The sequence below is a fragment of the Cloeon dipterum genome, chromosome 1 (assembly GCF_949628265.1).
Source record: "Cloeon dipterum chromosome 1, ieCloDipt1.1, whole genome shotgun sequence".
NCBI classification, from domain to species: domain Eukaryota; kingdom Metazoa; phylum Arthropoda; class Insecta; order Ephemeroptera; family Baetidae; genus Cloeon; species Cloeon dipterum.
In genome coordinates, this window is record NC_088786.1 from 33,047,206 (window position 1) to 33,073,628 (window position 26,423).

At 44.7% G+C, this 26,423-nt stretch overlaps 3 protein-coding genes across 7 annotated transcripts; 1 reads left to right on the plus strand and 2 right to left on the minus strand.

The window, feature by feature from the left end:
- The first annotated feature begins 102 nt into the window (after nucleotides 1–102).
- On the plus strand, nucleotides 103–5,202 carry unc-45 (unc-45 myosin chaperone). Its single transcript, XM_065479473.1, has 10 exons — nucleotides 103–328; nucleotides 386–700; nucleotides 756–1,112; nucleotides 1,168–1,336; nucleotides 1,511–1,881; nucleotides 2,011–2,511; nucleotides 3,406–3,843; nucleotides 3,901–4,022; nucleotides 4,388–4,818; nucleotides 4,877–5,202. The coding sequence occupies exons 2-10, from the start codon at nucleotides 392–394 to the stop codon at nucleotides 5,014–5,016; spliced, it is 2,838 nt and encodes a 945-aa protein (XP_065335545.1). The 5' UTR covers nucleotides 103–328; nucleotides 386–391; the 3' UTR covers nucleotides 5,017–5,202.
- On the minus strand, nucleotides 5,195–12,137 carry GlyP (glycogen phosphorylase). The gene is made up of 9 exons (XM_065479592.1): nucleotides 11,722–12,137; nucleotides 9,933–10,034; nucleotides 8,974–9,400; nucleotides 8,718–8,863; nucleotides 7,975–8,459; nucleotides 7,590–7,704; nucleotides 7,068–7,376; nucleotides 6,312–6,796; nucleotides 5,195–5,785 (listed from the first exon to the last, which is right to left on the minus strand). Exons 1-9 carry the CDS (start codon nucleotides 11,962–11,964, stop codon nucleotides 5,554–5,556), a joined length of 2,544 nt encoding a protein of 847 aa, XP_065335664.1. The 5' UTR covers nucleotides 11,965–12,137; the 3' UTR covers nucleotides 5,195–5,553.
- A 1,015-nt stretch (nucleotides 12,138–13,152) lies between these two features.
- Nucleotides 13,153–26,326, minus strand: Rtnl1 (Reticulon-like1). 5 transcript variants are annotated; one of them, XM_065476262.1, is made up of 6 exons: nucleotides 25,648–26,326; nucleotides 22,652–22,687; nucleotides 17,127–17,334; nucleotides 15,166–15,374; nucleotides 15,002–15,107; nucleotides 13,153–14,702 (listed from the first exon to the last, which is right to left on the minus strand). In XM_065476262.1, exons 1-6 carry the CDS (start codon nucleotides 26,324–26,326, stop codon nucleotides 14,657–14,659), a joined length of 1,284 nt encoding a protein of 427 aa, XP_065332334.1. In that variant the 3' UTR covers nucleotides 13,153–14,656. The 5 variants fall into 5 exon arrangements, with proteins under 5 accessions (XP_065332334.1, XP_065332335.1, XP_065332338.1 ...); XM_065476263.1 differs by lacking the exon at nucleotides 22,652–22,687; XM_065476266.1 differs by lacking the exons at nucleotides 22,652–22,687; nucleotides 25,648–26,326 and adding an exon at nucleotides 21,562–21,716.
- Between the last annotated feature and the right edge of the window lie 97 nt (nucleotides 26,327–26,423).

A 26,423-nucleotide genomic window follows, 5' to 3' on the forward strand; every position in this document is an offset into this window, starting at 1 on the left:
GTCACGAATGTTGGACCTTTGGTTCACATACACACATGATTACTTTTGCATGCATCTCTCCCGCGAATTTTCGGTTCTGAAGGGGGCGTGCCCGTTTAAAAGCAGCCCATATGATCATAGAGGAAAACAACGAAAATGAGTTTATTTTTGTACGTGCACCGTTTCGAGAAGAAGCAGCATGCTCAGCGTCGTTGAATTCGTGTCCAAAAATAGCCGGACGAGAAGTTGAGGAGATTCGAGAGGCGGCGCGAATGTTCTAGCTCCACGAGCACGAGGACCGAGCTTATAAGAAAACCCTACGCACGCCCCTGTCGTCAGTTTTCCAATTGTACGAAGTCTGCAAGCAAGTCTAAGCAACCTGTATGCAATTCAGTTTTGTCCGCAGAGCACAATGAAGGACGCGCCGAGCTCTACCATCGAGGAGGATGTGCAGAAGCTGCGCTTGGAGGGCAACGAGGCGTTCAAGGGAAACGCCTGGCTGCAAGCGATCAACTGCTACACCAAGGCGATAGAACTGCACCCTGAGGAGGACCTTGCGAAGGCCGTGTTGTTTAAGAACAGGGCGGCCGCTTTCCTGAAGCTGGAGAAGTTCGAAAAGGCAGCGAATGACTGCAGCAAGGCCATCGACATCTGTCCGACCGATCCAAAGGCACTCTTCCGTAGAGCCATCGCCTACGAAACCCTCGGCAGGGTCGAGGAGGTAAGCTAAGAGGATTGTAATCATTTGAATTTTAACTCTTACACCCGATCCTCAGGCCTACAGAGACGCACGTAATGCCATGACCTCCGACCCTGGCAACAAGGAGCTGCAGCCCCTGCTGGCCCGTCTTCACGAGAAGGCGCAGGAGAAGATTCGAGAGAACGCCAAGACCAGCGTCAAGGTGGAGCAGATGATGGAGCTGGCCTTTGACCCGAGCAAGGAAGCTGAGAAGCGCGAGACGGCCATGAAGAACTTGCTGGTGCTGGCCAGAGAGAAAGCCGGCGCCGACCTCATGTTCAACAAAGGACTGCTATCAAAGCTGAAGACCGTTCTCAAGCTGGAGAAAAACGAGGAGATCTGCCTAGCGGCCATCAGAACTATCAGTGAGCTCTGCCAGCAGTCTGAAGACATGGTAAGTGATGATTTTGCGTAATTGTTTGAATTAGTAAAGAAGGAAAATTTCGCAGACTTTGGCAATCCTCAAAGAGTTAGGCCTGCCCTGGTTTTTGGACACTTTCAACAGCGAGAGTGAAGCTAGAGTAAACGCGGGACAGTACTGTCTTCAGGCCATCCTCAATAGCCTCAGTGGAATGACGAACAAACCGGAGAGCAAACCAGAGAAGGCCAAATGTGAAGGTAAACCATCCCATTAATTATTCTAAAACTCATTTCCAGATAGTATTTTTCAAATTTTAATGTTTTCCAGAATTAAATTATCTTTTACACTAATTTTTCTATTTTTACTCCATTTTATGTTAGTTATCATTAATTTCTAGTGTTATTCACCGTGGTAAAAATTTAATTTTTCAGCCAACAAGGCAGAAATCGACTCCCTTTTGACCTTCCTGACCTTCTCTCTCACAAGCCGCACAATAACCGGCCAGGCGAGGGACGCGGTCATCGAGCTGCTGACCCGAAACTGCCACTACACCACGCTGGAGTGGGCAGAGCAATTCGTCCAAATCGGTGGCCTCTACAAAATGTTGGAGGTGTCGAGCGAGCTGCAAGAATACAAATACGAGTCAGCCATGCCCATCACGGACAACAGCAAAACCCTGGCGTCCGTGTGCCTCGCTAGGATTTATGAGAACATGTACTACGACCAGGCTAGGAAGAACTATCTGGAGAAAGTTGATGAGTTTGTACGGGACAAACTCATGGCTCCAGATATCGAATCAAAGGTGGGTTTTAGTAAAGGTTTTTTGCAATGGTTATCTTTAAAGTTGAAAAAATGTTGGACATGATTAAATATCTGGGAAAAACCTGATTGTTTGAGTTGTTCACAAATTAAATTTCAATTTGTATGTCAGGTGAGAGTGACAGTAACCATCACAACGCTGCTCTTGGGCGCCCTGGACGCGGGCAACGCTATGATCGCCAAGGAGGGCGTGATGGAGATGATCCTGGTGATGGCCAACACGGAGGACGAACTGCAGCAAAAGGTGGCGTGCGAGTGCCTGATCGCAGCCGCCTCCAAGAAGGACAAGGTCAAGACCATCATCACCCAGGGCGTGCACATCCTGAAGCGGCTGTACAACTCGAAGAACGACGCCATCCGCATCAGGGCGCTCGTTGGATTGTGCAAGCTCGGCAGCAGCGGCGGAACGGACGCCTCCATCAGGCCGTTCGCGGACGGCTCGACCGCAAAGCTAGCTGAGGCGTGCCGACGCTTCCTCATCAACCCCGCCAAGGACACGGATATCCGCCGCTGGGCCGCTGAAGGTCTCTCCTACTTGACTCTGGACGCGGATGTCAAGGAAAAGCTGATCGAGGACAGGAGGGCCTTGCAGGCTTTGTTGGAGCTGGCACGGGTAAGCAAAATAGATTTTCTCCTAAAATAGTGTCTAGAAATTGTAAGAAAAATTTTTCTACAAATGATAGTGATTGAAATCCTGTTTCCTGATGTACTGAAATTCTCGAGGTCCAAAACATCTATTTTGTTTTGCATCAATCGTAAACATTTTTGTGGAACATAAGTCAAATTTTTCTTTCTACCATTGCTTTCAAGGTATGGACTGATGAAACTTAAAAATTGCCTTAAAATTCGCTAAAATCGAGTTTTATTCGAAATTAAATTTAAAATAGATATCAATTAATTTGTCTCGTCAAGAAGAGTCCAGTCTGCACACCAAATTTCATCATAATTGAAAGCAAATTGCACAAGTCATATATTTAGCATAGTTATTTGGGAATCCCCGTTAGACAAAATACTATAATAGTGATCGGCTTCGCAACTCAGAAATAACATTAGATTATGGATCTTTTTACTATTTTTACCTCTTATTTCCTGAAAATCTACATATCTGACGCAAAAAAATACTTTAAAATTCGGTCTGTATGCGGGGTTTCCTTGTCAGTGGCCAAAATTTCCCAATTTTATTTTTCCAATTTGACTTGTCTAACGACTTTACAGAGCATAATGTCTTACAATTTATTTTTATCTGATTAATTCAAGTGAATTATAGCTTAGAGACTTTATTCTTTGAGACATAGCTCAAAATTAAAATTCCAATAAATACAACAATTTTCCAAAAGGTTTTTAATCTGGACTCTTTAACTTTTAAACGGCTGTCTCAAATCTATCTCTAGCTAAAAACTATTCTTGTATTTGTCGAGTTTAGAAATATATGCTCTTGCGTTTTAAAATATTATCAATTAAATTCAGAAAAATTAAAACTAACAATCCCAATTTTAATGCATTGCAGACCGGCAGTCAAGCAAGCATTTACGCGATCGTGACGGTGCTGGTGAACCTGGTGAACGCCTACGACAAGCAGGAGATCGTGCCCGAAATGATGGAGCTGGCCAAGTTCGCCAAGCACCACATCCCCGAGGAACACGAGCTGGACGACCCTGACTTCGTGAACAAGCGGATTGAGGTGCTGGCCAAGGAGGGCGTGACCACGGCTCTAGTGGCCCTGGCGAGGACTGAGAGCCACAACTGCCGCGAGCTGATCGGCAGAGTTTTCAACGCCATCTGCAGCCAGCAGGAGCAGCGTGGCCGCGTATCACAGCAGGGTGGCGTCAAGGCCCTTCTTGGGCTGGCCATCGAGGGCACTGACAAGGGCAAGAGGCAGGCTGCGCAGGCGCTCGCCAGGATTGGCATCACTATCAACCCTGAGGTGGCCTTTACTGGGCAGAGGGTACGGTTTCATCAATGTATATTTGATAGTGAGATAATTTTTGGAATTTCTGTTCAGTGTCAGGAGGCGATTCGGCCGCTCCTCTTCCTGCTGCATCAGGATTACACCGCCCTGGAGAATTTTGAAGCCATGCTGGCGTTGTGCAATTTGGCTGGCGTCAGTGAGTCGATCAGAAAAAGGTTAGGAACTTATTTAAATAATAATAACACACAGTATGAACATAATTGTCAATTCTCACAATGTAAATTGAAATTTTTTTGACCTCTTTGGAACCACATTATACCAGCCATTGACTCGCACTGATGAGCACATGCTTTGCGTGCACGTTGCTATGTGAGAATCCAAGCAATGTTTTGGGTCACCCATCTAAAAAAAAACTTAATTTTTTCCCATAGTTTGTCGCTGAAAATTTGGCGTTAAGAAATCCAGCTAACGTCAGCCAGTTCCAAAAATTTTGACATCAATTTTCTCAAGAAAATGCTCTTCATTTATTTACTTTTAACTCTAGCAAAATGTATAATAATCTAACCTTGCTCTATTTCAGGATTGTGAAGGAGCAGGGTTTGCAGAAAATCGAGATTTACATGTACCACGAACACCTGATGCTGTCAAGAGCTTCCATCCAGTGCGTTGTGAACCTGCTGCTGTCCCCTGAGGTGGTGAATTTATTTGAGGGCGAGAACGACCGGACCAAGTTCCTTGTGCTGCTCTGCGCTGATGAGGACGAGGAAACCGTGAAGGCGTCTGCAGGAGCGCTCGCCATTCTCCTGTCTTCCTCGACCAAGTGCGCCGACAAGGTGTTCAAGGTCTCCAGCTGGCAGGACTCGATGAAGTTCCTGCTGGCCAATCCCGACCCTGACGTGCAGCACAGAGGCCTTTGCATTGTCTTCTCACTGTTGGCGTCCAGCAAGGAGAATGCTGCCGAAATCGTCAGCTCTGACGTCTTTGAATTGCTACTCGCCCACTCGCAGTCAAGTAAGTTCATTTTGTGTGCCTCCATCGAGGGCTGAACTAATTTTTAAAAAAATTGCAGGTGATGGAAGCGAAAAAAAGGAAAAGTTGAAGAAAATCGCCCTGGAATGCTTGGAGCAGGCTGAAAAATGGTCTCTGGTTGCCAAGGCGGGCAGTGTGGTTGTACAAGAGGAAGAAGAAGGCCTGCCAGACTTGGAGTGAATCAAAAGTGCTTCTTAACATTGTGATGGACCAAATTTAATTTCGCAAAAAATGACTGACTTTTTTATACAACAATTTCCTGTTGATAAAATTTGTTTGCAGTATTATTTTTATGTTCTTAACAGTTTATTGTTTCTTTTTATGCTTAATATGAAAGTTTAGAAATAAAACAGCTATCTGCATGTTTTTGATCAAATTTTATTCATTTTGATTTCCATTCCAACAAGGTATGGCACATTAATAAAAACAAATAAAAGGACTTTCATCGGTCTCCCTTGCGTCGCTACGTTAAATACAGGTTTAGTGGCCTAACATTTACTATTCAACTCGTTCTCTCTTGCTCTCTCGCGTATTTTGATAAACTGTGAAATGCAAAACAACAACATTAACAAGACAAGAAGTATTATATGGCGGCTCAAAAAATGAGTTAAGACTGCGTGGCAATTAGTTAACATGCATCTTTTAGAGATTTCCTCCTTTCTTTCTTTCTTTCTTAGACAGCGCGCAACAACAGCAGAATTTTTTTTCGTGCTTGATCTACTTGGTTTCTTCCTCGCGCGGCTCATGCGGCGCCGGCAGCTTCTCCCAGCTTGGCTCGCAGCCCCAGATCTCGCGGGCGTACTCGGCAATCGTCCGGTCGCTGGAGAACTTGCCCGAACTGGCGATGTTGTGGATGGCCATCTTGGTCCACAGTTGCTGATCGTTGTACGTCTGGCTCACCTTGTCCTGGGCCACGATGTACGACTCGTAGTCGGCAAGAAGAAGGAATCTAAAATGACAAATATGACAGTCAATAGCCCAGAGCCCAGAGAGAGGCTGAACAAAATCAATATCAGATTAGTTTCATATTCAATTTCGAGTCAAGAAAAAACATATGGAGAGTGGGAAAATAAATGCCGGTAGCCTCTAACATAAATTTTTAACACATAAATTTAATTGAGAGCCTGAAAATAATATTTAGGTCTTAAAAACAACACGTCATGAAGAACAGATATTTGAGGAGTTATTTTGTTTCTTTAAAATTCGAATCTAATTGTAAGAACAAAAAAATCTAAAGATATTTTTAATCCCAAAAATGAATTTTAGAGCCATATTAATGTTTGTTTAATTTAGTGCCTAAAGAAAATAAATTTTTTCCAATAAGAGATACTAAAATTGATTTTAGAGCCGTGAAATTCGCAAAAAAAGGCAGTTAAATCTTTCCGCTAGTTCAAAAAATAAATAAATATAGAGAAAACCAAGTTGCAAGACAAACTAATTGTAAGATCATGCATTCACATGAATGATTCAAGTACCTGTCATGGTACAAAAGCGCGTTGACCACGTCCTTGAAGGTATCAGGGTTGCCAGCGCTGAAGAAGCCGTTCTGGATCTGGTCGATGCACTGCTTGAGCTCGGGCAGGCTGTTGTAGTAGTCGAGCGCGTTGTAGCCTTTGCGGTGCAGCGCCTCCACCTCCTCCACGTTCATGCCGAAGATGAAGATGTTGTCCATGCCCATTTCCTCGGCCATCTCGATGTTGGCGCCGTCCAGGGTGCCGACGGTCAGTGCACCGTTCAACATGAACTTCATGTTACCAGTGCCGGAGGCCTCAGTGCCGGCAGTCGAGATCTGCTCACTCAGGTCGGCCGCAGGCATGATCTTCTCGGCCAGGGTCACCCTGTAGTTCTCCAGGTAAATCACCTTCAGCTTGTCGCCGACGATCGGGTCGTTGTTCACCACGTTGCCCACGGCGCAGATCAGCTTGATGATGTTCTTGGCCATGTAGTAGCCCGGAGCGGCCTAAAGGCAATAATTATTGATCAGTTAATAATATATTTGATCCCCGCAGCTCTTAAAAAATAATAATTTTAACAGCATAAACAGACTGTACAATCTAATCCTTTACAAAATAAAATTCTTTAGCTCAACCAATATTGACAGCAAGGGGTCTGTTGACAAAGCAATTAGGAAAGACAGACACATTTTTGGCACATGTTCAAATCTGTATTTTAGCCAAACTAGATAGAACTTCTCTTAATTTTGCAGTGAAAATAATTTGATTAATTCGCACCTTGCCGCCGACCATGACAGTGCGGGGCACGAAGTGTGCGTTGGGGTTCTTCTTGATCCTGTTGTACATGGTGATGATGTGCAGGCAGTTGAGCAGCTGTCTCTTGTACTCGTGAATACGCTTGACCTGGATGTCGAAGATGGAGGACGGATTGATCTCGACGTTGTACTCCTTGGTCAATAGCTCGGCCAGCCGCATTTTGTTCTCCTGTTTGGCCTTCTGAACGGCCCGCTGGAAGCCAGCGTCCTCGGCGAACTGCTTCAGTTGCTGCAGCTCCTCCAAGTGCACCACCCAAGATTCACCAATTTTCTGTGGATATTAATGTTTTTTCTTGTACTTCAATCTTCACTTTAATTAAAACTGCAGCATGCATAGATCATGTTATTAATTTTCGATGTGCTAATTTACAGGAAATTTAAATACAAAAGGGTTTGACAAAAGACTTTCCATGAATAATTTCCTTAAAACCATAAGATTGTTTTTATAAACAGGGTTAATACTTAGAACCAATAAATGCGTTACCTCGCAAATAATATCGGAGAGGGCAGGGTTGCAGAGCAACAGCCAACGCCTTGGAGTGATTCCGTTGGTCTTGTTCTGGAACTTCTCAGGATCCATTTCATAGAAATCCCTGAAACTGTTCACGAAATCCAAGTTTTAAATGCTGATAAAAGCGGAATAAATATTACACAACCTAATGACATGCTGGTCAATAAGTTCAAACAACATATTTGCTTAATATTGAACATATTGAAGATTATTATTCAATTTAAAAAAAATATGCCAATTCATTGGAATAAATTGTATTAAAAACAGAATGTACCACACTTCAAAGTAATCTTGAATTGTTTTTTTTTATAAGTTTTGATGAGTTTTCCCATAGACTCAGTATCCATATTTAACTTACACGCTGTCCTTAAGGATCTGCGAGTGGATGGCGGCGACGCCGTTGACGGCGTGCGAGCCGACGATGCAGAGATGAGCCATGTTGACGCGCTTCTCGCCACTTTCCTCGATCAGCGACATGCGGCGCATCTTGTCCATGTCTCCAGGGTAGCGCTTTGACACGTCCTGCATGAACAGATAATTGATGTGGTAGATGATCTGCATGTGCCTGGGCAGGATGTTCTCCAGCATGCTGCAGGGCCAGCGTTCCAGCGCCTCGGGAAGCACGGTGTGGTTTGTATAGGCGCAAGTGCGCTTTGTCAGCTCCCATGCCTTATCCCAGTCGAGCCCTTCAACGTCCACCAGGATACGCATCAGCTCGGGCACCGCCATCGATGGGTGAGTGTCGTTCAGCTGAATTGCCACCTTGTCCGGGAATGAGTCGAAACCGGTGCGCACCACCTCGCGGGAGCCAAACCGCGACGACTTGTAACGACGGATGATGTCCTGCGGTTGTGAATATATATTTGAGAAGACAATTTAATATTTAGCATTACTTAACATAAAAATAGCTAAGGTCAAGTCAAGGGCAAAAATGTTATTTTGATGAGCTTTTGAAGTAATTGAGAAGCAGTAACCAGATGAGACCATAATTATGCATCTTATCTAAGCCTAAAGATCGTTCAAAATTAAACTTGATCCCGCATGAGCTTCATTTCTCGCAAAAAATTGTCGGACACTTTTCTCGATTTCAATAATTTGTACCTGCAGGGTTGCAGCAACCATGAAGTATTCTTGCTTGAGACGCAGTTCTTTGCCTTCAAAGAAGTTGTCGTTGGGATAAAGGACGCGGGAAATATTTTCAGCAATATTTCTATCGATCACAGCCTGAATGTAGTCACCGTCGTTGACTGAAAAGGAAAATTGCAAAGATTGATAAAATTATAAAAATATCTTCTACAAATAAAGTGAAAAAAAAATTTGGACAGTCAAATAAATATGAGCGAAGTTGGGAACTAACAGAATTTTAGGTTGAACTCGACAGGCGACTTGGCGGACCAGAGGCGCAGCGTGTTGACCACGTTATTGCCGTAGCCCGGGATGGGGTTGTCGTAAGGCAGGGCAAAGACGACCTGGGTGTCGACCCACTTCTTGCCGGTCGGCGTATCCTCGACGCGGCCGTAGAAGTTGACGGGCAGCATGTACTCGGGCCGGGCCTTCTCCCACGGATTGCCGAAACGCAGCCAGTCGTCGGGCTCCTCCTGCTGCTCGCCGTTGACGATCTTCTGCGCGAAGATGCCGTACTCGTAGCGGATTCCGTAGCCGTACGCCGCCAGGCCTAGCGTGGCCATCGAGTCGAGAAAGCAGGCGGCCAAGCGGCCGAGGCCGCCGTTGCCCAGACCGGCGTCCTCCTCCAACTCCTCAAGCTCCTCGATATCCAAACCCAACTGGAATTTTTGTCGCTCGATTAAGACCGTGTGTTTTAATTTATTTTTTTATAGTACAATTTGTACAGAAATACCATTTCCAAATTAAAATTGAACGAATGGCTGTACTCTGCGCGGAAATAAATTCAGGAAGGTCAGCTGAAAGTGAAATTCTGAGATGAAAAAATTAAAGAAAACGTTCTCGTACTGTACAGCAGCTATTTCAGCCCCGCGGGGCTCAGCAGTAACTAATTCACAATATTATATAGCTGCAGAGAATTGTGAATCAGCGATCGTAGAAAACGATCGGCATTGCTTAAATAGTGACAAAAACTCTTCACTCGCCCTCCCTGTGATTAACTTTCCCTCACAAAAATTCATGAGCTAAAAATACCATCCTTCGTAATGAAAGCTAATTTCATAGAGGGAAATTCTGCTTTTTTAATTTTAAATTTATTATTAACCACTGTTTGTATATTTTTTTATTTTTTGTTACTGACAATATTTTTTGTTGTTTAGTTTTCTAGACATTTTAAAATATGAAGTGTTTTACCTGGTACATAGCTTCGTCACAAGCGCCCTGGATGCCCAGGTTGATCATGGTGTTCTGCAGGGAGCGGCCCATGTAATACTCCAGGGAGAGGTAGTAGACCCTCTGAGAAAATCAATAAAATCCATGTCAGCATGATCACCACTTTGGCATTAGTGCCAACATTTTAAGCTAGATTTTTTTTTCATCCCACAGCTCCATATGCGGCGGATCAAACGCCGGAGTAAATTTAGATATGGCTTGGCGCCTGAGGTGCTGAGAAAGCAAGTTTTTTATATTCAAATAAAATAGCACCAACGCCTTTCGTTTCAGTTATTCGTTTTATTATTCGAGAAATTATAGCTGTCTCTCCCGTCAATCTTGGACATTGCTCAAGATTGATATTATTTAACCCCTAGCCGTACGTGACGCCGGCGGGGGGGGGGGGGCGAAACGTAGCGCCGCGAGAGATCAATGAAGGTCGTAGATGAAGGTCAACTCATTCACTGTGGAGGAAAGTGGAGGAAAATGCTCGTATTATCGTAATTCACGCCAATCGGCTTATTCACCACCATCGCAATTAAATTATTATGACGACGGTCAGTTATTCTAATTAACTGATAAATTATCGGAAATTGTAACAGCTCCGCCGGGTGTTATGCAAGTAAATGTTATCAGTCCGACGCACTTTATCGTGTTTTCGAAACGGGATATAACTTGATAAATCCACTTACAATATTAATATGTGAGAACAACAATATTTTACACATTTTAATGAAATTAAATATGTATTATTGGCCTCGTCTGACTTGGCTATCTCTTGATTGTCGACACGTTTTAGCGACCTGATCGCTTTTTCAAGTGCCTTTTCACTCTTTCTTGTAAATTATATGATTGAAGAGGAATAAATTATTTAAATAAAAAATTCAAATTATTAATCTTGCACCCGTAATTCAAACGCACGACTTTAATTTTTGGCTCTATAGAGAAAAGCCTAATATTTAAATTTGCAGCATGAAACTTTCTAAATCCACTCCAACTTTCTGGATTGATATGATCGTTGATTTTACCAGACACATTCAATTCAATTATTTCTGCCATAAATTAAGTTGATTTCGCCGCTCGCAGCTGCGGTGAAAACGAGAGTACAAAACAGGTTTGCACTCAATATTAAAATGCACTTACAATTAGACCCTGCGGTAGATGCACACCTGAAAGCCCTGACGCAATACTTATCTAAACATAGTTAACAATTAAGCTCAATAAAGAGAATTTATCCATTTTCAAGAGAACGACAGGAATCGCTCGTTATAGCTGCTTCTGTTCTTGAGCTAATTCTGTCGATGCATTTACTATTTTAAATTGAGAATTAAATGTAATGGCTCCGAAATTTTACGATTCGTCTCGAGGGCTCCAGATTAAATTAAACGATAATACCGAGTTGTATATTTATAAATTATTGAGGCTAATTAATGCAGAAGAAAACTGATAAACGCTTGACAAAAGCCGCGAGATTGTTCATTTTTTGTTCTGTTCGTAACATTCACGCGCTGGCCGATCTCGCGGATTTACATAATCAATAAAATAAGGTCAAAGGTTTTGAACAAAATTTGCGTATCACGCGACAACCATCAGGCGCTCTATTTTAATAATAAAAAATATTTTTTACACAAAGTTTTATCTTATTTCTCAAATAAAAAATATTTTCCTGTTAAAAACACAAATAAAAAAGGCGTTGGTTCCACCCCTGAACTGCCCAGTCTTACCGGCCCTGCGGAGGGCGCCCTGACCTGCTTTCTTTCGGGTGACTGACCTTTGGGTCGCGCTCGTAGTAGTACTGCTGGGTGCGGATCCACCTGGAGGTGAGGTGGTCCTTGACAGTGTGCGCCAGGGCGAAATAGTAGTCCCTCGGGGTGGACACATTTCGGTCCTTGACCAGGGTGTAGTGCAGGTGCCGGTTAAAGGTCTTCTTCACGTTGGTCACGTTTTCCACCTGCGCGATTCCCCTGACGCTGATCTGCTTCCTTTTCTCGATGTCCGACTGCGGCGCCGACATGATGCTGCTGCTGCTGCACACCGGCCCTCGTACGCTTTCACTGCTCGTCTGCCTGTCTGCGAGTCTCTGCCCGTCTCTGTTTCTGCTTCTGACCCGGGGTCACCTTGCTCAAGGTCAAAAGCAGGCGCTGGCTGCTGACACCAGTACGGACAACTACCGGTTACCGGTACGATTAGCCGACTGCCAATGACTGGTACCGCCACTTCAAGTCACTAAAAAATGGAAAATAATCGGTTAATTCAAATTGATAAACCTTAATTGATACAGATTTAATTTATCTCTGGCGCTTAGTACTTAAGTTTATTGTTCAATGAGGGACCAATGAAATATTTAAGCTAAAATGATTCCACTTTAATAAAATGTTAGAAAAATCGGTTTCACATTCTCAAAACAACCGGTTTTTGTGTCTTGTGCCTGCCACCTAGCGGTGCCGACTCCTGGCAGTCCTGGCCCGCGAATTATCTCGAGCTGGTGATCGGATGGGCTGCAGGAAAGTGGAGCACTGAAAACTTGAGACACTCTATAGCACGGAGCGAAATGACTGATATAGGATGCAAGAGATAATATAACCTCAAGCACTAGAGAACCGCTGAAATGAGGTTTACCCACTTCCAGCACAGCATTGCAAATATTTTAGCATAATAAATTAGCTGGATTATAGACCTGTTCATGCTTAGGCGAGGTGAAATCTTTGAGGACGACCTCTCACCAGTGTTCATCACTATCCAATAAATTACGTAATAAAATTCCTTTTCATTTTGGAAAAGAAGTCCAATGAATTTTGCTAGCTTTTTAAATAAAGGTGATTATTGCTTGTAAAAAAATTCAGCTTTTAAAATATATTCTAAAATTCTAGTTTTGGGAATTTCTGTACTAAACTCAAATTAGAATTTTATAGCTTTTGGTCCGAATTTTCCCTTGCACATTTTTTGTTTTAAATCATTTGCTTGCTATCTTTTATATTTTTGACTTGAATTTTATATTCTTTGATCCAATTTTATCTCAAATTTCAATATAAACGAATTTCTATTTCTTCACTTAAGTCAGACAGGTTTAATATTCTCAATAATAGCTCCCTTATTTTATGAGAGTGCATAAATATTTAATTTAAATTTTATCCTTCACTTTTCAACAGGAAAATGAGGATACGCAAATTCTAATAAGGGGAATGGTAATAAAACGAGAAGATTTATTTGTGTATAAAGCCCATTTAATCATACTTGTAATTTGCATTTTTCATGTAAGTGATATTAATCTTTTGTCGAAATCTAATACGTATTTAAATCAAAGACAGTAATAGAAGAGTGTAGCTTACAACTTTGCGTAAGACTTGTGGATTTTTGTCGGGTTGTGAAACGTTACTACACGAGAATAAGAGATAAAAATTGCACTGGTCTACCGCTCATCCTTTGACTCTACAGGGAGGAGTGCTTTTCCTCGGCTCTGCTCGGCCGGCGACGGGGCCACCCGGCTCCGAAGGGTGGAATGATTTATCAGCCCTCTCGATCGGCGCGAAGGGGTGGCTCCGCGGACGGCCGCTCCCGAGTGAGAAAAGCGCTTGATTCCTCACAAAATCCACAGCCCCACCCGAAAGTTATAAATCGAGCTTCAATTTCAATACAAAGATCAATTTTTGAGATTTCCTCGGGTCATCTCCACAAAAGTGCAACATGTTCGCGTTTTTATATATTTTTTTTGTGACGGGATAAGAGAGTGCGTAGCCATCTTTTCGATAAATCGGGAGAATTTCTTAAATCCTCTCGGCCTTTGATTTTTTTCTTTGTTCTGTCTACATTTATGTACGTGCAAGCGACTTACAGAAGGTTTTTTTTAAATCTTTTCCATTACATTCTATTGAGAAAAATCCAAACTGGCGGCCAGAAGAGCACAATTCATTTTTGAGTTATAAGCTGCTTTTCCCTAGACGCGATTTTGAGAACCAACCACCCTCCTTTCGCTATCGGCTATCGTCTGTGTGTGTGTTTGAGTTTGGTTTGCCTTCTTTTTAATTTCATTTTCAAGTAGTCTCTCATCTGACAATCGGGAAAAAACTGTCACATCTAGATTATGTATTTACAACAGCGTTCGACCTGCCTTGATTGTTCCAGCCTACTGCGTAGGCAACACTTCATCCCCGGAACCGAACAGGAATAAATTAAAATAGGAAGGAAGGAGAGAAGAACAGAACAAGTATTAATAATAATAATAATAAGTAACAACAACAGCATGGGGGGTTTCAGTGGAGCAAGTCTCGCCGAAAATCACACGCAAAGGCATCTCTAATTCTGCTTTTTCCGTCTTTACAAAAAGAAACATCGATTTCCTAAAGTACGTGGCACTTGAAAAAAATGAAACTGAACGCGCGGACGGGCCGGGAGCGCCAGGGCAACTGACACGCGGCGGGCTCCGCGGGGGCCCGAGCTCTGGATGCAGCCTCTCGGAGGCCTCAGTCTAGAACAGGGCGTGTCAGTTGCGCTGGCAGCCGACTGCCGTCCCTCCCTCTCTGCTCGAGCAATGGAAAAATGATAATCAAGTAAGATTCGTTCTTGGTAGTGAGTGTTGATGTCGCCAACAAAATAAACGAGTCAGCTCTCGGGCTTGCTGTGGGGGCAAGGTGGACAGACAGACACAGACACCTCGGTTCCCAAAGCTGGCCCCTGTTCAAGCTCACGAAGCTGTTGTTGTTGCGCTTTTACTGCTCTTTGTCCTTCTTTCCCAGTGGGATGGCCGCCTTAACCCTGGAAGAGAAAAATAAAACAGCTCTTATTAAGTTATGCTCTCGCAAAATGCTGAAAAATCATCACAGATAAATGGATTGTGAACAAGCAATAAGGCTTTTTAATTTCATTGCTGTTTTCGTAATAGGCTCTTGCGATCAAGATATAATAAAGCCGATTGAAAACTTTTTCACCACCGAATTTCTTATCTAATTTGTTTAACACTTTTATTGGCTGATAAATATTTAAGTCAACAACACCTTATTGATGCCACAAATTACAATCTATTAAAATTGTGAAATTCAGGAAAATAAACTTACTTATTTGAGACTTCGGCCATTTTGCTCCTGGCAATATCAAGGTATTGGTCGATTTGGGCCTGGTTGTTTTCGTACACCTTCGGCAGGGTGAAGGCTCCAATGAATCCTGTGGAAAATCCGAGAGTCAGACTAGGTCCATAGGCGCAGTCGAAAAGAACACTTACCCAAGATGATGAGAGTCATGCCGTTGAACCAGGCACCAACGTAGGTGAGGACCCACAGGAGGACCCCAAATTTAATCGAATCGACAAGGTCTTCGACGAGGAAGAGCCGGCGCAGCTCGGTGACGGTGCAGTTGATGTGGCTCACAGCCACACTGGCGACCTCCTGAACCTTCTCCTCAGTCAGGGTGATGTCTGTCTCCAGCAGAGCCCTGCAAAAATAGGGAAAAGAGAATTTAGCAAAATGATCTTTAATGACAGACATTTTTAATTACAAAAAGGAGCGTGTGGATGGATTGGCTAATCAAGTTTCTGTGCTTGACAGCTTCATCATCAGCTTTTAAGCTGCAAATAAAAATCAATCGTAGCCGCATAGCTGCGGCACGATGCAGCTTTACTGCCTTCGCTGGGTGTCTGGAAACGATTGACTGCATTCTAATGAGCAGTGCGGTCTAAAATAAAAGCAAACAGACTCCCTATTCGATTTTCCTACCACATTTTTAAGCCAATTTTTAAAATCAAGTTCGTGTAAACGATTTTTTTTTAATTTTAAGTACTAAGTAAGCACGTTCAGAAATAAAGAGTGGGGACAGCAAGGTGTAGGCCGCGGTGTTGATTTCGAGTGGTCAAGCAGGCAGTCGCTACTCGCCACCTCTTGCCGCATCAGCAGATTCAACTCTCGCTGATCGGCTTCTTTCCTCCGGCCTGGCCTAGCGAGTTGCAATGCAAAGGGGGTGCAGAAGGCGAGCAGTGAGAAGGTTCGCTGCCTTGTTGTCGGTTGGCTGCGATTCAACCTGTTTCGCCAGAGGAGCGAGTGGGCGCCCCGAAACCGACACTGCGGCAAAGCGAAAATAATGTGCAGACATGTGTTATTACACCGCCCCTGCGCACCCAGTCAAGCCAAAAACAAACAAATAATATAATGAAGCCGCTGCGCATGCCAACAACATACAAAATTGTAAATTCAACCAGCAATCTCTGTTTGTGGACTTTATTTCGAGACGTGAGCTCATGTTAACTGCATGGGGAACTCCCATGCTCGCAGGCAACAAGTAATTAAATGGTCTCCGCAGGTCCAAACAAACTAATTAATTTTACGTTAACAAATTACAGTTACGACTTAATACAATTACTATGGTGAAAAGATTTTTCATTCCTACTGGATCAATTTTCTGTTTTATTTTTAAAGGCAAAAATTTGAATTTGAAAGTTAGCGACTGTAAATATTCTAGATCATCTGTAGAAATTTGTACCATGGAAGAAAGCGGGGAGAAACCTGTCGCGACACGTTTCATCTTGGCTGATGCGTATGCAGCCAACGCATGCCAAGTGGCACTCCAAGAGGTCACAGATCAGCTGACTCGTCAATTTCCCCGAACAAAGGGAGAAAAATTGGGGTGCCATTCCCCAAGTGCTTTGTTTCGAGTAACCGCAACAGCCGAGGGAATAAATTTAGGGGTTTGGTCGGAATTGTTTTTCAGCACGTAAAACAGTTCTGGGCTGCTGGTTTTGTTGCGGTTTCGGACCGCCGTACCGACTGGGAACAGTAGAAAAAGCTAACTAAATCGATTGAGCGGATGTTTAAGGACGATCAACGGCAGGAACCGGACACTTTGGAAAAGGTGTTTCAGGTTCACGCCAGATTTGCAAACTGTACACGTGGTCAGAGTGGCGGAACATATTGTTGGTTGCTGCGCTTTAACGGAATATATATTAAGTTACACAATAAGCCAGCAGGGCTCAGGCAGAGCTTTTAATTAGGTGTGGAAACGTAACGATTTCGCTACTTTTTCATCCAATTATTCAAAATATTAGCGGTTCTTTTAGAAGAGGGGTCGAGGCGTTTAAGCAAAATCTTCTCAAATGTCCTTAGTTATAAAAAAAAATATTCAGGTTCGGGATATCCTGCTTGGGGCTTGGGAGGGCGGAATTAACCCTGGTTTAAGTAATGATTTGGAACTCACTTGAACGGGTGTCCATCGTCAGTCTTCTGCACGGCCTGCAGGACGCTCTTGTAGATGCGGAACACGATGGAGCCGCCGAGGGCGATCAGGGAGACGTAGGCGACCACGCTGATCAGGGAGAAGGCCGAGAGCGAGAGCAGCACGAGCAGCACCCCGCCGAACACAAGGCCAGACTTCTTCGGGTCCCGCCAGTACACCAGCTGGCCGACTGAAACACACGCATAACGTCAAAATCGGGCCGAAACGGCACGGAGGGTGGCGCGGAGTCTGCAGACGGGGGCTAGGGCGCCAGCGCGGCTCGGGTCGGGGTCCCAGGGGGCCGCGGAGGGCCCACGACCTGAACCCCGGGTGACACGCGTCACTTACTGGGGCCGCGCTCCGGCAGGTCGTCGTAATCGGCAGAGTTGCCCGAACGCTTATTGTCTCGTCGACCCATTTTTTTTTCTTTGTGTTTGGTTGCGCCTGAACACTAGCGGGAGCACACGGGGTCGGTCGGTGGGATGGCTTCAAGGGCTGCGTAACGGACGGAAAGACGCTCGGGGTGCGTGGCGCGCGCGGCTGGCAACACACGGCCTAAACAACTGGCTTTTGCTCGACTTCGACTTGCTGTTGCCGTTCGTCCGCTAAGCCCGGTCACGTGACCAACACAGCCAACGGGCAGGTTTTATATGGGAGGGGACCCAGCAGCAGCAGCAGCACAAGAAGGGTTACTTCTCGTCTCTTGCTATTTTTTTTTTATTTCAAAGTCGCCACCTGTTGTTGTTTTCAGGGAATATAGGACTGATTTACAATGTTGTTTACAGAGTTTGTCTGTTGTCATTTTCGACTGGTAATCCAGTTCAAGGAAAGCACGTTAATATTAGTTGCCTGAAGAGAATGACAAAGTTTAAAAAGTTTTGGCTGTGTCCATTTTTAACTGCTTCGTCAAAATCTTCTCTAAAAATGTATGGCACTGAATTTAAGATTTAATTTTTACCTAATTAAATTTTTGAAAGCACCAATTGCTAGCAATAATTTAATTTTAATACACTTATTCGTGCTTCTAAGTTAGCATTAATATGATATTTTCAAATTTGCCCTTCTTCCTGAGAATTGCATGTCAAATAATCATCGGCAGATTGTAATTTCTCGCCGTTATGCATGCTACTCCTCGCGTGCGCAGTAAGTCGTAGCGTTTCGCGGAATAACAACGCAAGGTGCTCAACCTGCGAGTGTTTAGCACGTGATCAAGTGCTGGGGGAGCACCGAAATTTTTCCATAATGTGCTGGCGTAAGAGTTGACAAAATATTTGGATTACATTCAAAATGCTAACATAAAAATTATGTTTTTTTTTCGGTAAAATTGATTTTGGGATCAAAGGGAATCATTTACAGGTGCGAACGGGGAACGCCCTTCAGTCGTAAAAATTGCGAACAATCGATTCGGCCTCAAACCGAGCACAGAGTGGTGCAGAAGGAAACCGATTCCACGTGCTCATCACTAATTCAAGCAGAAAGAGTCGCAGAGACTTAATTTTTTACTGCTTTTCAACCCAGAAATGAAACGGGCTGGCGGGGCGTGGATTTTGATGCAATTATCGCCACCGGGTTTTCCTTGCACGCGCTTATCGATTGCTTACGCGCTACCTGCACTTTGTGGAGCTTTCGTGACGAATTTATGGCGACAAGAGAAAATTCTTGATAGTGTTGACAACGCAACACGTCGGCAAAACGAATCAAAAAATGTTAATTGCCGGTTACATTTTTTGTCTGATCCGGTTTGAAATTGAAGTGATAATATAATTTAATTCAAACCAAAACAAAGAAAATGAGCTCTAATTGAGACATAAATATTATTTAATATTGACGGACGAGAAAACGGTAATGATTCGTTAAGCACTTTGATCCGTGATTGCGTCTGTGGGTTAATTCACGGATGCCACTAGGAGCAGCGAAGGGAGACGCGACAATTAACCCCTGCTCTTTAGCTCATGCACGATTGGCAACTGCGGTACTATTTCACGCCTGGCTGAGCAGATGCACAGTGGCGGCCGCGCGGCTATACATAAACACACCTGTCACTAATATTATTGAATCATGTTCGCCAGCTCGCATTATTGCGCCCGGCCGTTAATTGCAACACTTGATTGAGTCAAACGAGCGCTAAGAAAAAATCGAGCTGTTCTGCCAATGATCTTGAAATATAAATGTGACTCACCGCCACAGACCAAGTTCAATTAGTTCAAGAGGAAAGCGTAAAGAGGTTCCGGATTAATTCAAAATAGGAGGATCTGTAGGCATCAGGAGGGTGTTGTTGTTTTGCTTTTAATTATTTTTCTTTTAATCCGAAATGAGCTTTTCGGATAAATAGTTCTTTAAAGCCCAAAATATTTACTGCATATATACGACGATAGATTCGAATCAATTGTTTTTGGCTACTCTCGCTCGTTATTTGTGTTCGTCGAGTGACAAAGCCGCGTCACGAGTCGAAGCAACAGCAATTAAATAGTTAATCATGTGTGCGCAAACGACCTGACTCATCGAGAGAATGAGTACATGCGGAGAGGAGTGCTTGTCGCGGCTTTAGGCACTTAGGGCAGGCAGGGGGCTTCTTTCTTAAATCGGCCACCAGCTCTGAAATGCACGGCGCACGGGCTTTGGCACATACACACACACGCGGCACCGTGATAAAAAGTCCAACCTAAGCGTGGTGGCCATCGAGAATTCCGACGGACGGCAAATTTTCGGACGAGGGGCTCGAAATAAATCAAAATTTACGCGCTTCAAGTGCGCCTCGGAAGAGAATCGTGTGTGTTACTGCTGCAGCGACGGCGGCATCAGCAGTAGCCGACTTGGCAGATGAAAGGCTTGGACAGGCCCGAAATAGACAAAGTTAAAAAGTAGTGGAGAGTGGATGGATCGTTCATATGATAACCGACGCGGCCGACGGCCTCTCGGTGCGGCTTCGGCCCGCGGCTGGAACGCGCCACCGCCGCAAGAGAACCCTCGTATCAGCTGCTTTCTACCGGTTTGCAGAGTTAGCAAATAATTTAATTCTACTCCCTCTTTCATAGCATAAATGAAATAGTAAGACAATGCAGCAAGGTTGAATAAAAGGAAAAATTAATTTTAGAATAAATCCGCACTGAGCAACACATTTTGCACACGACGAACTTAATTGCGAAAACCATCAAATATCACACTGCCCGAAATAATTTTCAGAAATCCCGAAGCGCGAGTGCCAAGAACCGAATCCTGAGCGAGGGCCGGCAGAACTCACAGTCTTCCTTGGTGAAGCTGTTGAGCGTGCTGAGCACTTCCTCCATGACGTTGGACATGGTGCTGGACACGGTGGGACTAGCTGCCGACCTCACTGGCTGGCTGCGAGGCTCGAAGAGACTCTTCTGCTTGGCACGCGGCCCGCTGCTCCAAAATAGAAAGCCTCTGTCGCTCTCGCGGCCTGCACACGCCGACCGGCCCCGACGCCAGCGCCAGAGATCGATGCCAGCGCCCAACGCACGCAGTCGGACACTGTCCGAGATCGGACGCAGACAGTCACCGCGGCAGCAAGAAAGCCTGGTAGGTAGACAACGTGCGCGGCACGTAGAGATCGAAGAGTGGGAGTTTCTTGCTTTGATTGGAGAACTTGGTCAAAGATTTGATGAGAAGGATCAGATGGATAACTGAATTTTGACGATGCAGTGCAAACCGAATCAAAGCAAATCGCACCAACGCCTTCTAGAGATTAAAAATGTATTATGAAGCTTTTTCTTTAACTGTATTGAGCAATTTTGTTTTTTAAAAATAGGAAGCCTGTCATTTCTGATATCACTGGCACAAAAGCTCGTAATCAGTAGCTGCGGACGGTTTGGAAATAATGTTGTTTTTGTACGGCTTAAAACTTATTTTCAGTAAAGGCTGCATACGCACTATTACTCTAACATAAAACGATGACACACGGAACTTAACCCCTTTCATTTCCTTCTCGGTATAAAAAGGCACGCGCACCTTGAAAGAAAATAAAAACTCGCTGTTCAAACTTTTAAGCCTACAGCCTTCAAGACGTCAACTTTTTTGCCGATTCAGTCTGCGCTGTCACGACGCGCCATGTGATTCTTTCAGTTACGTACATATTGATTCAGCGGATTAACCTCCATGCCTCATTATTGGCATTGTTTGAATATCCAAAACCATACGAGATCGCAAATTTTCGGACGACGCAAACGCCCACCGAGCCAAAATAACATAAAATAATGCACCTGTACGCGGTGCACACAAATTTCGTCGAGTGTGCTAATTTTTCGAGCCGATCCAAAACGAAATGAGCGGCCAAAAACAAACGATTCTACGAAGTCAGGTGCAAATTTCAGGTCGGCGACCCCCGAGCGCCCCAATGCAGCCCCCAAGGGCCCCGGCACGGGAGCGTGGGCCCGCCGGCCCGATTGGACGGACGTACCTAGCTCCTTCATCTTGGACATGGGCGCGCGGACACAAGTGGCTACGCAGACCGTTTCGCCGTGGCTCGACTTAAACTGTCACTACTGCTGCTGCGACTAGGTCCTCGGCAGGAAAACCATCATGGCGGACGCTCGACGCCCCCGGCTGGCCTGCGCAGAAGCAGCCTATTGATCAGTCACGGGGTTCGAGGGTGGCCGACCAGCTGATGCTGGTGCACTCTGCCCCGCCCTGCACCCCGCGACGGCAATTTCGCTGGCGCCAGCCTCTCTCTCTCTCTCTCTCTCTCTCTCTCTCTCTCTCTCGATCAAATTTCCAGACTCCGACCCAAACACTCGCGCCGCCTTTCGATCCGCCGCACGCGTATACCTATACCTATACGCCGGGTGCACGACGGTCAGTTGGGAAATCCAGCAGACGCCCTTTAACCCGCACCGAAATTACCCAAGCGCATGTCGTCTGTTTTCCGGTTAACAAACAACTCATTGGAAAATTTCAATTCGTCACACATTTTCATTAATAAACAATTTCAATCGGTTGGGTATAAGACACTAAAATTTAAGTGTCGAATTGAGGGAAATTTTTAGCTGACGCTGTTGGTGCAAACCAATAAACTCGCCTGGAGACGGAATAGTTTGCTGACGGCAAGAATAGCGCAATACGACACACGTGCCGCCCGGTCGAATTAATGTCAATTGATGTGCTCTCCTCGTAACGATATACCGCAGCAGATGTGCATACTATTTCACATAACTGACTGACCCTTCTAATGGGATTTTGTGAATTTCAAATTGCCACTAATTTCCTCAGAACGAACAGCCAAACTCTATTCACAACCAGTAAAAAATATTTCCTACTGCAGTTTAGAGTGGTTCCCCTTTAAAATTTGTTTCGTCGAGTTCACGCAATAATTGTTATCGCGTTTTGCACAGTTAATTTTTAACGCGCGTCCTTGACAGGTGCAAGCGAGGGGGTTGGGAGTGGGCAGCCGCCCAGCGTTTCATGGGAATTAAATGCTCGCGTGTCAAACTAGCCCTAACAGCTTTTCCTATGTATGCGAAACACAGGGGCGATTTTATTTGGAAACTCACCAGCAGGATGAAGCCTGTCCTCGCTGAACCACGAGCCTGTAAAAATAAAAAGCGATGAAAAAATCAGGCGCTGTACATGCATTAATCATTTTTTGCAGTCAGCGAAACTGCTGGCGTGAGTTGTTTCGATTTTTTTCTCTTTTCAATTTGGGTAAAAGAAGGGAGAAATCAGAAACATTCGGAATTTCCGGATTTTCTATACAGAATCGTAGAAATTAACGAACTTTAATATATCTAGATGATGTAATAATATCAGGTCAAATCCCTTGCTCGTCAATTACGAACTATATTAGATTTATGGTTGCCTCCATAATTCTATCATACAGAATTTCCAATCTCAACCCGTCCCTCCACTCAATTTTCGCGGGGGCGAATCGCAATAAAAGCGAGCACACGCACGTGCGAGGACCGGAAGACGCGGGAAACGAAGCGAGTGTCATTCAATATTTGCCGCAAATTCGATAGGGAAATGGCGAGATTCCGTCCGGTCTCGCGTCAGACACCAGACTGGCAGCATCCACTTAGTTTGATTGCCTCTCGGGCCCACATCGAGCCGAGGGCCCTCCACGCCCCACGTGCACTGCTTTTTCACCGTGCGGTAAAAAAGAGGAGCACGCAGCGTTATTAGCACCCCGCGTCAAACCATCCCGATGCTGTGAGAGCGGTTTGCGGTTTGTTGTTTTCGCTTACATCCTTCTCGAAACCTTGGAGGCATTAATTAATTGGATGCTCACGTCTCACATCAAGAGTAATTAGTTGCAGTGTGAAATTAATCTGTTGATCTCCTAATCCTAATCGTCTTTTTGTTCAATCCTTGTCGTAGCAAATAAATATCCGAACTTTGAACACGCAATGCGCATTCATCTGAGTGAGTTTAGGAGGTTAGGCAACGCCTATGCACAAATGCTCTACAGGTTGCATAACTATGACAAATGTTCTCATTTATCTTCTAAAGTTCCGTTAAGGGGGTGAAGAGTGAAGATTGATTAAACTCGTAAAAAGGGCAAAAAGTTCAATTCTAGCTAAACAAGGATTGCTTTTCTTGGAAAAATCATCCCTTAACAACGTGATTTCTTTAAAAAAAAAAAACACCGGTTGTTTGTTAATAAACGTCCTGCATTTACATTTCATTCGAAAATTAAAAAAAAAAATACACGACGACGCAAAGCAATTCCAATGAAAGGAGCTTTTGCATGAAAGTGTCGCCTGGGTATTATTTTGTAATTCAGAAGGTATGACGGTGCAACTGCATTCTCTAAGAGGTCAATTGTCTGCAGTATAAGAACGTCAGAGCTTCCACATACTCGCCGCTTCCTACGGGGAAATGGCTGAACCTATGTCGTGTTCGAGGCCAACGGAAGCGCAGATTCAGCGTTCTTAAACCGCAATGAGAAAAGTGGCTAGTATGATACACCGCAGTGCTTTCACCACGGCTTGAAAGGAACACCCTAGAAAAATTCTAGAACCAACGATGAAAAACTATTGGATGAGGTTTTTTGATTGACAAAATATCAAAATCAGAAACAAAAAATAAAGCAAACGAATTTTAATCAACTAAATATTTATTTTAAGTCCTTTTGAACCGCATTATCTGCATATTTTTCGGCACTTGAACGTCAGAGAGGGTGACGTAACAAGTAGTGCTTAATATTACAAATTTTCCCAACTTCCAAAGCAATTTTAAGTTTTGAGCTGAATAATAAGACCTCGAATTTACGTTGAAAGCACGACTTTCAACCACTGCGTTCTTTGTGATCAGAAATTAAAGTTTTGCTTGACTTGGTGTCCGCGCAGTTGGTTCAGAGCCACCGAGCTGCACGCCCCACTTGATTGTCAAAGTATGAATGACACGGCGTCAGTTTCAATTACACTCAAACAGCCTCTCTTATTCTATTTTTATTTCCACTCACTCTCGCAAGAGTGAACGTCCGCAGTTGCAAATAGTGTGATTAACAAACACACCCTACTTTCCTGGAAATGAATTTAGCAAAAAATAAACGTTCCCCTTTTCCTCCGAAGTCTTAGAACGGGGGGTTTTACTTATCCCTCTAACATTAACATATGATAAACAAAAATAAGCGTTTTGTGTTTGAAAGGCAAATTTCTGTCATTTAAAATTCATCGAAATGTAAACAAACACATATTAAAGACGGCACTGAATGAATGATCGTGGGTGGCTTTATTTCCTGTTACGCTGGAAACAAACCGCGAAGCCATATTCTCTGAATAAGAGTTGAGCACCTGTCGTGTAAGACACGACGCAATGCGAGTATGTAAAACAAACTTGCAATTCAAATCTCGCTTCGGTCGCGAGACAAAAAGATAAGTTTGCCTCTGACGTCAGACGTCAAGATTTTTTTTGGGCAGCGCAAATAGCCCGAGTTAAAATTATTAGTTAGTTTCTCCTTTTTACTCAGTTCTTTCGCAAAGTTAAGGAGAGCAAGGTTAGAGGCAAAGCGCGACGAACGAACATGAGAGCTGTATTGTCAGCCGGACGAGGATCGGGTTTCTGTTTCTGCTGATGACGGGGATGAGAAATGCGAAAAGCCTTCAAATAATTCACGTGCCTCTCTGCCACGGCAGACAGAGTCCCCGACTCATTAGCGGCTGAAATTGGATTGTTTGCGCTTGTGACAGCCTGACACCACGTTTCCAGTCCGCACCATCTTGATATTATTCTATAAAATCCTAAAAAAAATATGTTTTTATCTTTAAGAGAACTGTTATGGTCGTATATCAGAAGTAGTAAACAATTATTTTGGTATCGGAATGATGTTGATATGGTAATTGGGACAGAACAAACAACACCGCAAAGTTTGTTTTTCCTTTGGTGAACGGTATTGAGGCCTACCCAGAGCATTTAGACTGCCAAAAATCCGCATAGATTCGCTTGCTAGGCAACCTGGCGAGCAGACTGGCTTATTGATCTGTTTATCACGGTGCCGGGCGGACCATTCAATTCGCACTTCTCGCGACGCAGAAAAAAAAATACTCACAAAGTCCGGAGAAATCACATGCGGCAATCTCGACGTCGTGCGCGGTGGGTTTGGCGGCTGCAGGCTTCGGGGGCTCCGGGGCCGGCCTGGAGGGCTCGGGGGCCGGCGGGGCTTCTTGCTGGGACACCGGCTCCTCTTCCTCCTCCTCCGAGTCGTGACCCTCTGGCTCGGGCGGCAGTGGTCGGAAGTCCATCTCCTCCTCGGCAGGTTCGACCGGCTTGGCCGCCTGGACGGTGGCCGCCGAGTAAACCTCCTCCAGCTGCTCTTTGGCCTTGGGAACGTGCTGCTCCGGCTGCTCGTCCTGCACCTCCTTGAACTCGTGCAAGTCGTCAGTCTTCTTGCTCATGATGTCGGACAGGTCGATGCCAGACTCAAACTGGATGCGTTCCGGCTGGGCCGCCGAGGACCTCTTCGGGCTGCCCATCATCAGCCCCTCGTCGTCCTCATCCTCGTCGTGCTGCAGAATGGGCTCGGTGGCCGCCCGATTGATGGCCTCCGCGACGGGAGGGGCCGCGCTTGCTGTGGCGGAGAGGATCTCGCCCAGCAGGTCGTCGCCGTGCTGTTCGGGGGCCGTGGGTGCTGAGCTTAGCAGGTCGTCGAGCTTCGGTTGGGGCTTGGAGGGGCCCAGGGGCTGCTTGCCGGCCAACTGCTCCTCGCTGATGTCGCCGAAGGGATCCATTGCGGGTAGGAATGCGTCGATGGAATGTATCGGATATATATATTTGGAATATTTCTGCGTGAATCGCTTCGACCGCTTCGACGGCCGATCGCCTGTG

What these genes read in the sequence shown, in the direction of transcription:
- unc-45 (XM_065479473.1), top strand. Translation starts at nt 392, where the DNA reads ATGAAGGACGCGCCGAGCTCTACCATCGAGGAGGATGTGCAGAAGCTG. An exon ending in GCCAGCAGTCTGAAGACATG is followed by an intron (nt 1,113 to 1,167) that starts GTAAGTGATGAT and finishes AAAATTTCGCAG; the next exon opens with ACTTTGGCAATCCTCAAAGA. An exon ending in CTTTGTTGGAGCTGGCACGG is followed by an intron (nt 2,512 to 3,405) that starts GTAAGCAAAATA and finishes AATGCATTGCAG; the next exon opens with ACCGGCAGTCAAGCAAGCAT.
- GlyP (XM_065479592.1), bottom strand. Translation starts at nt 11,964, where the DNA reads ATGTCGGCGCCGCAGTCGGACATCGAGAAAAGGAAGCAGATCAGCGTC. An exon ending in GTGACGAAGCTATGTACCAG is followed by an intron (nt 9,401 to 9,932) that starts GTAAAACACTTC and finishes CAAAAATTCCAG; the next exon opens with TTGGGTTTGGATATCGAGGA. An exon ending in CGAGTTCAACCTAAAATTCT is followed by an intron (nt 8,864 to 8,973) that starts GTTAGTTCCCAA and finishes TTTCCTTTTCAG; the next exon opens with TCAACGACGGTGACTACATT.
- Rtnl1 (XM_065476262.1), bottom strand. Translation starts at nt 26,326, where the DNA reads ATGGATCCCTTCGGCGACATCAGCGAGGAGCAGTTGGCCGGCAAGCAG. An exon ending in GGACAGGCTTCATCCTGCTG is followed by an intron (nt 17,335 to 22,651) that starts GTGAGTTTCCAA and finishes CGTGTGTTTCAG; the next exon opens with TCGGCCAGCTGGTGTACTGG. An exon ending in ATGGCCGAAGTCTCAAATAA is followed by an intron (nt 14,703 to 15,001) that starts GTAAGTTTATTT and finishes TTTCTCTTCCAG; the next exon opens with GGTTAAGGCGGCCATCCCAC.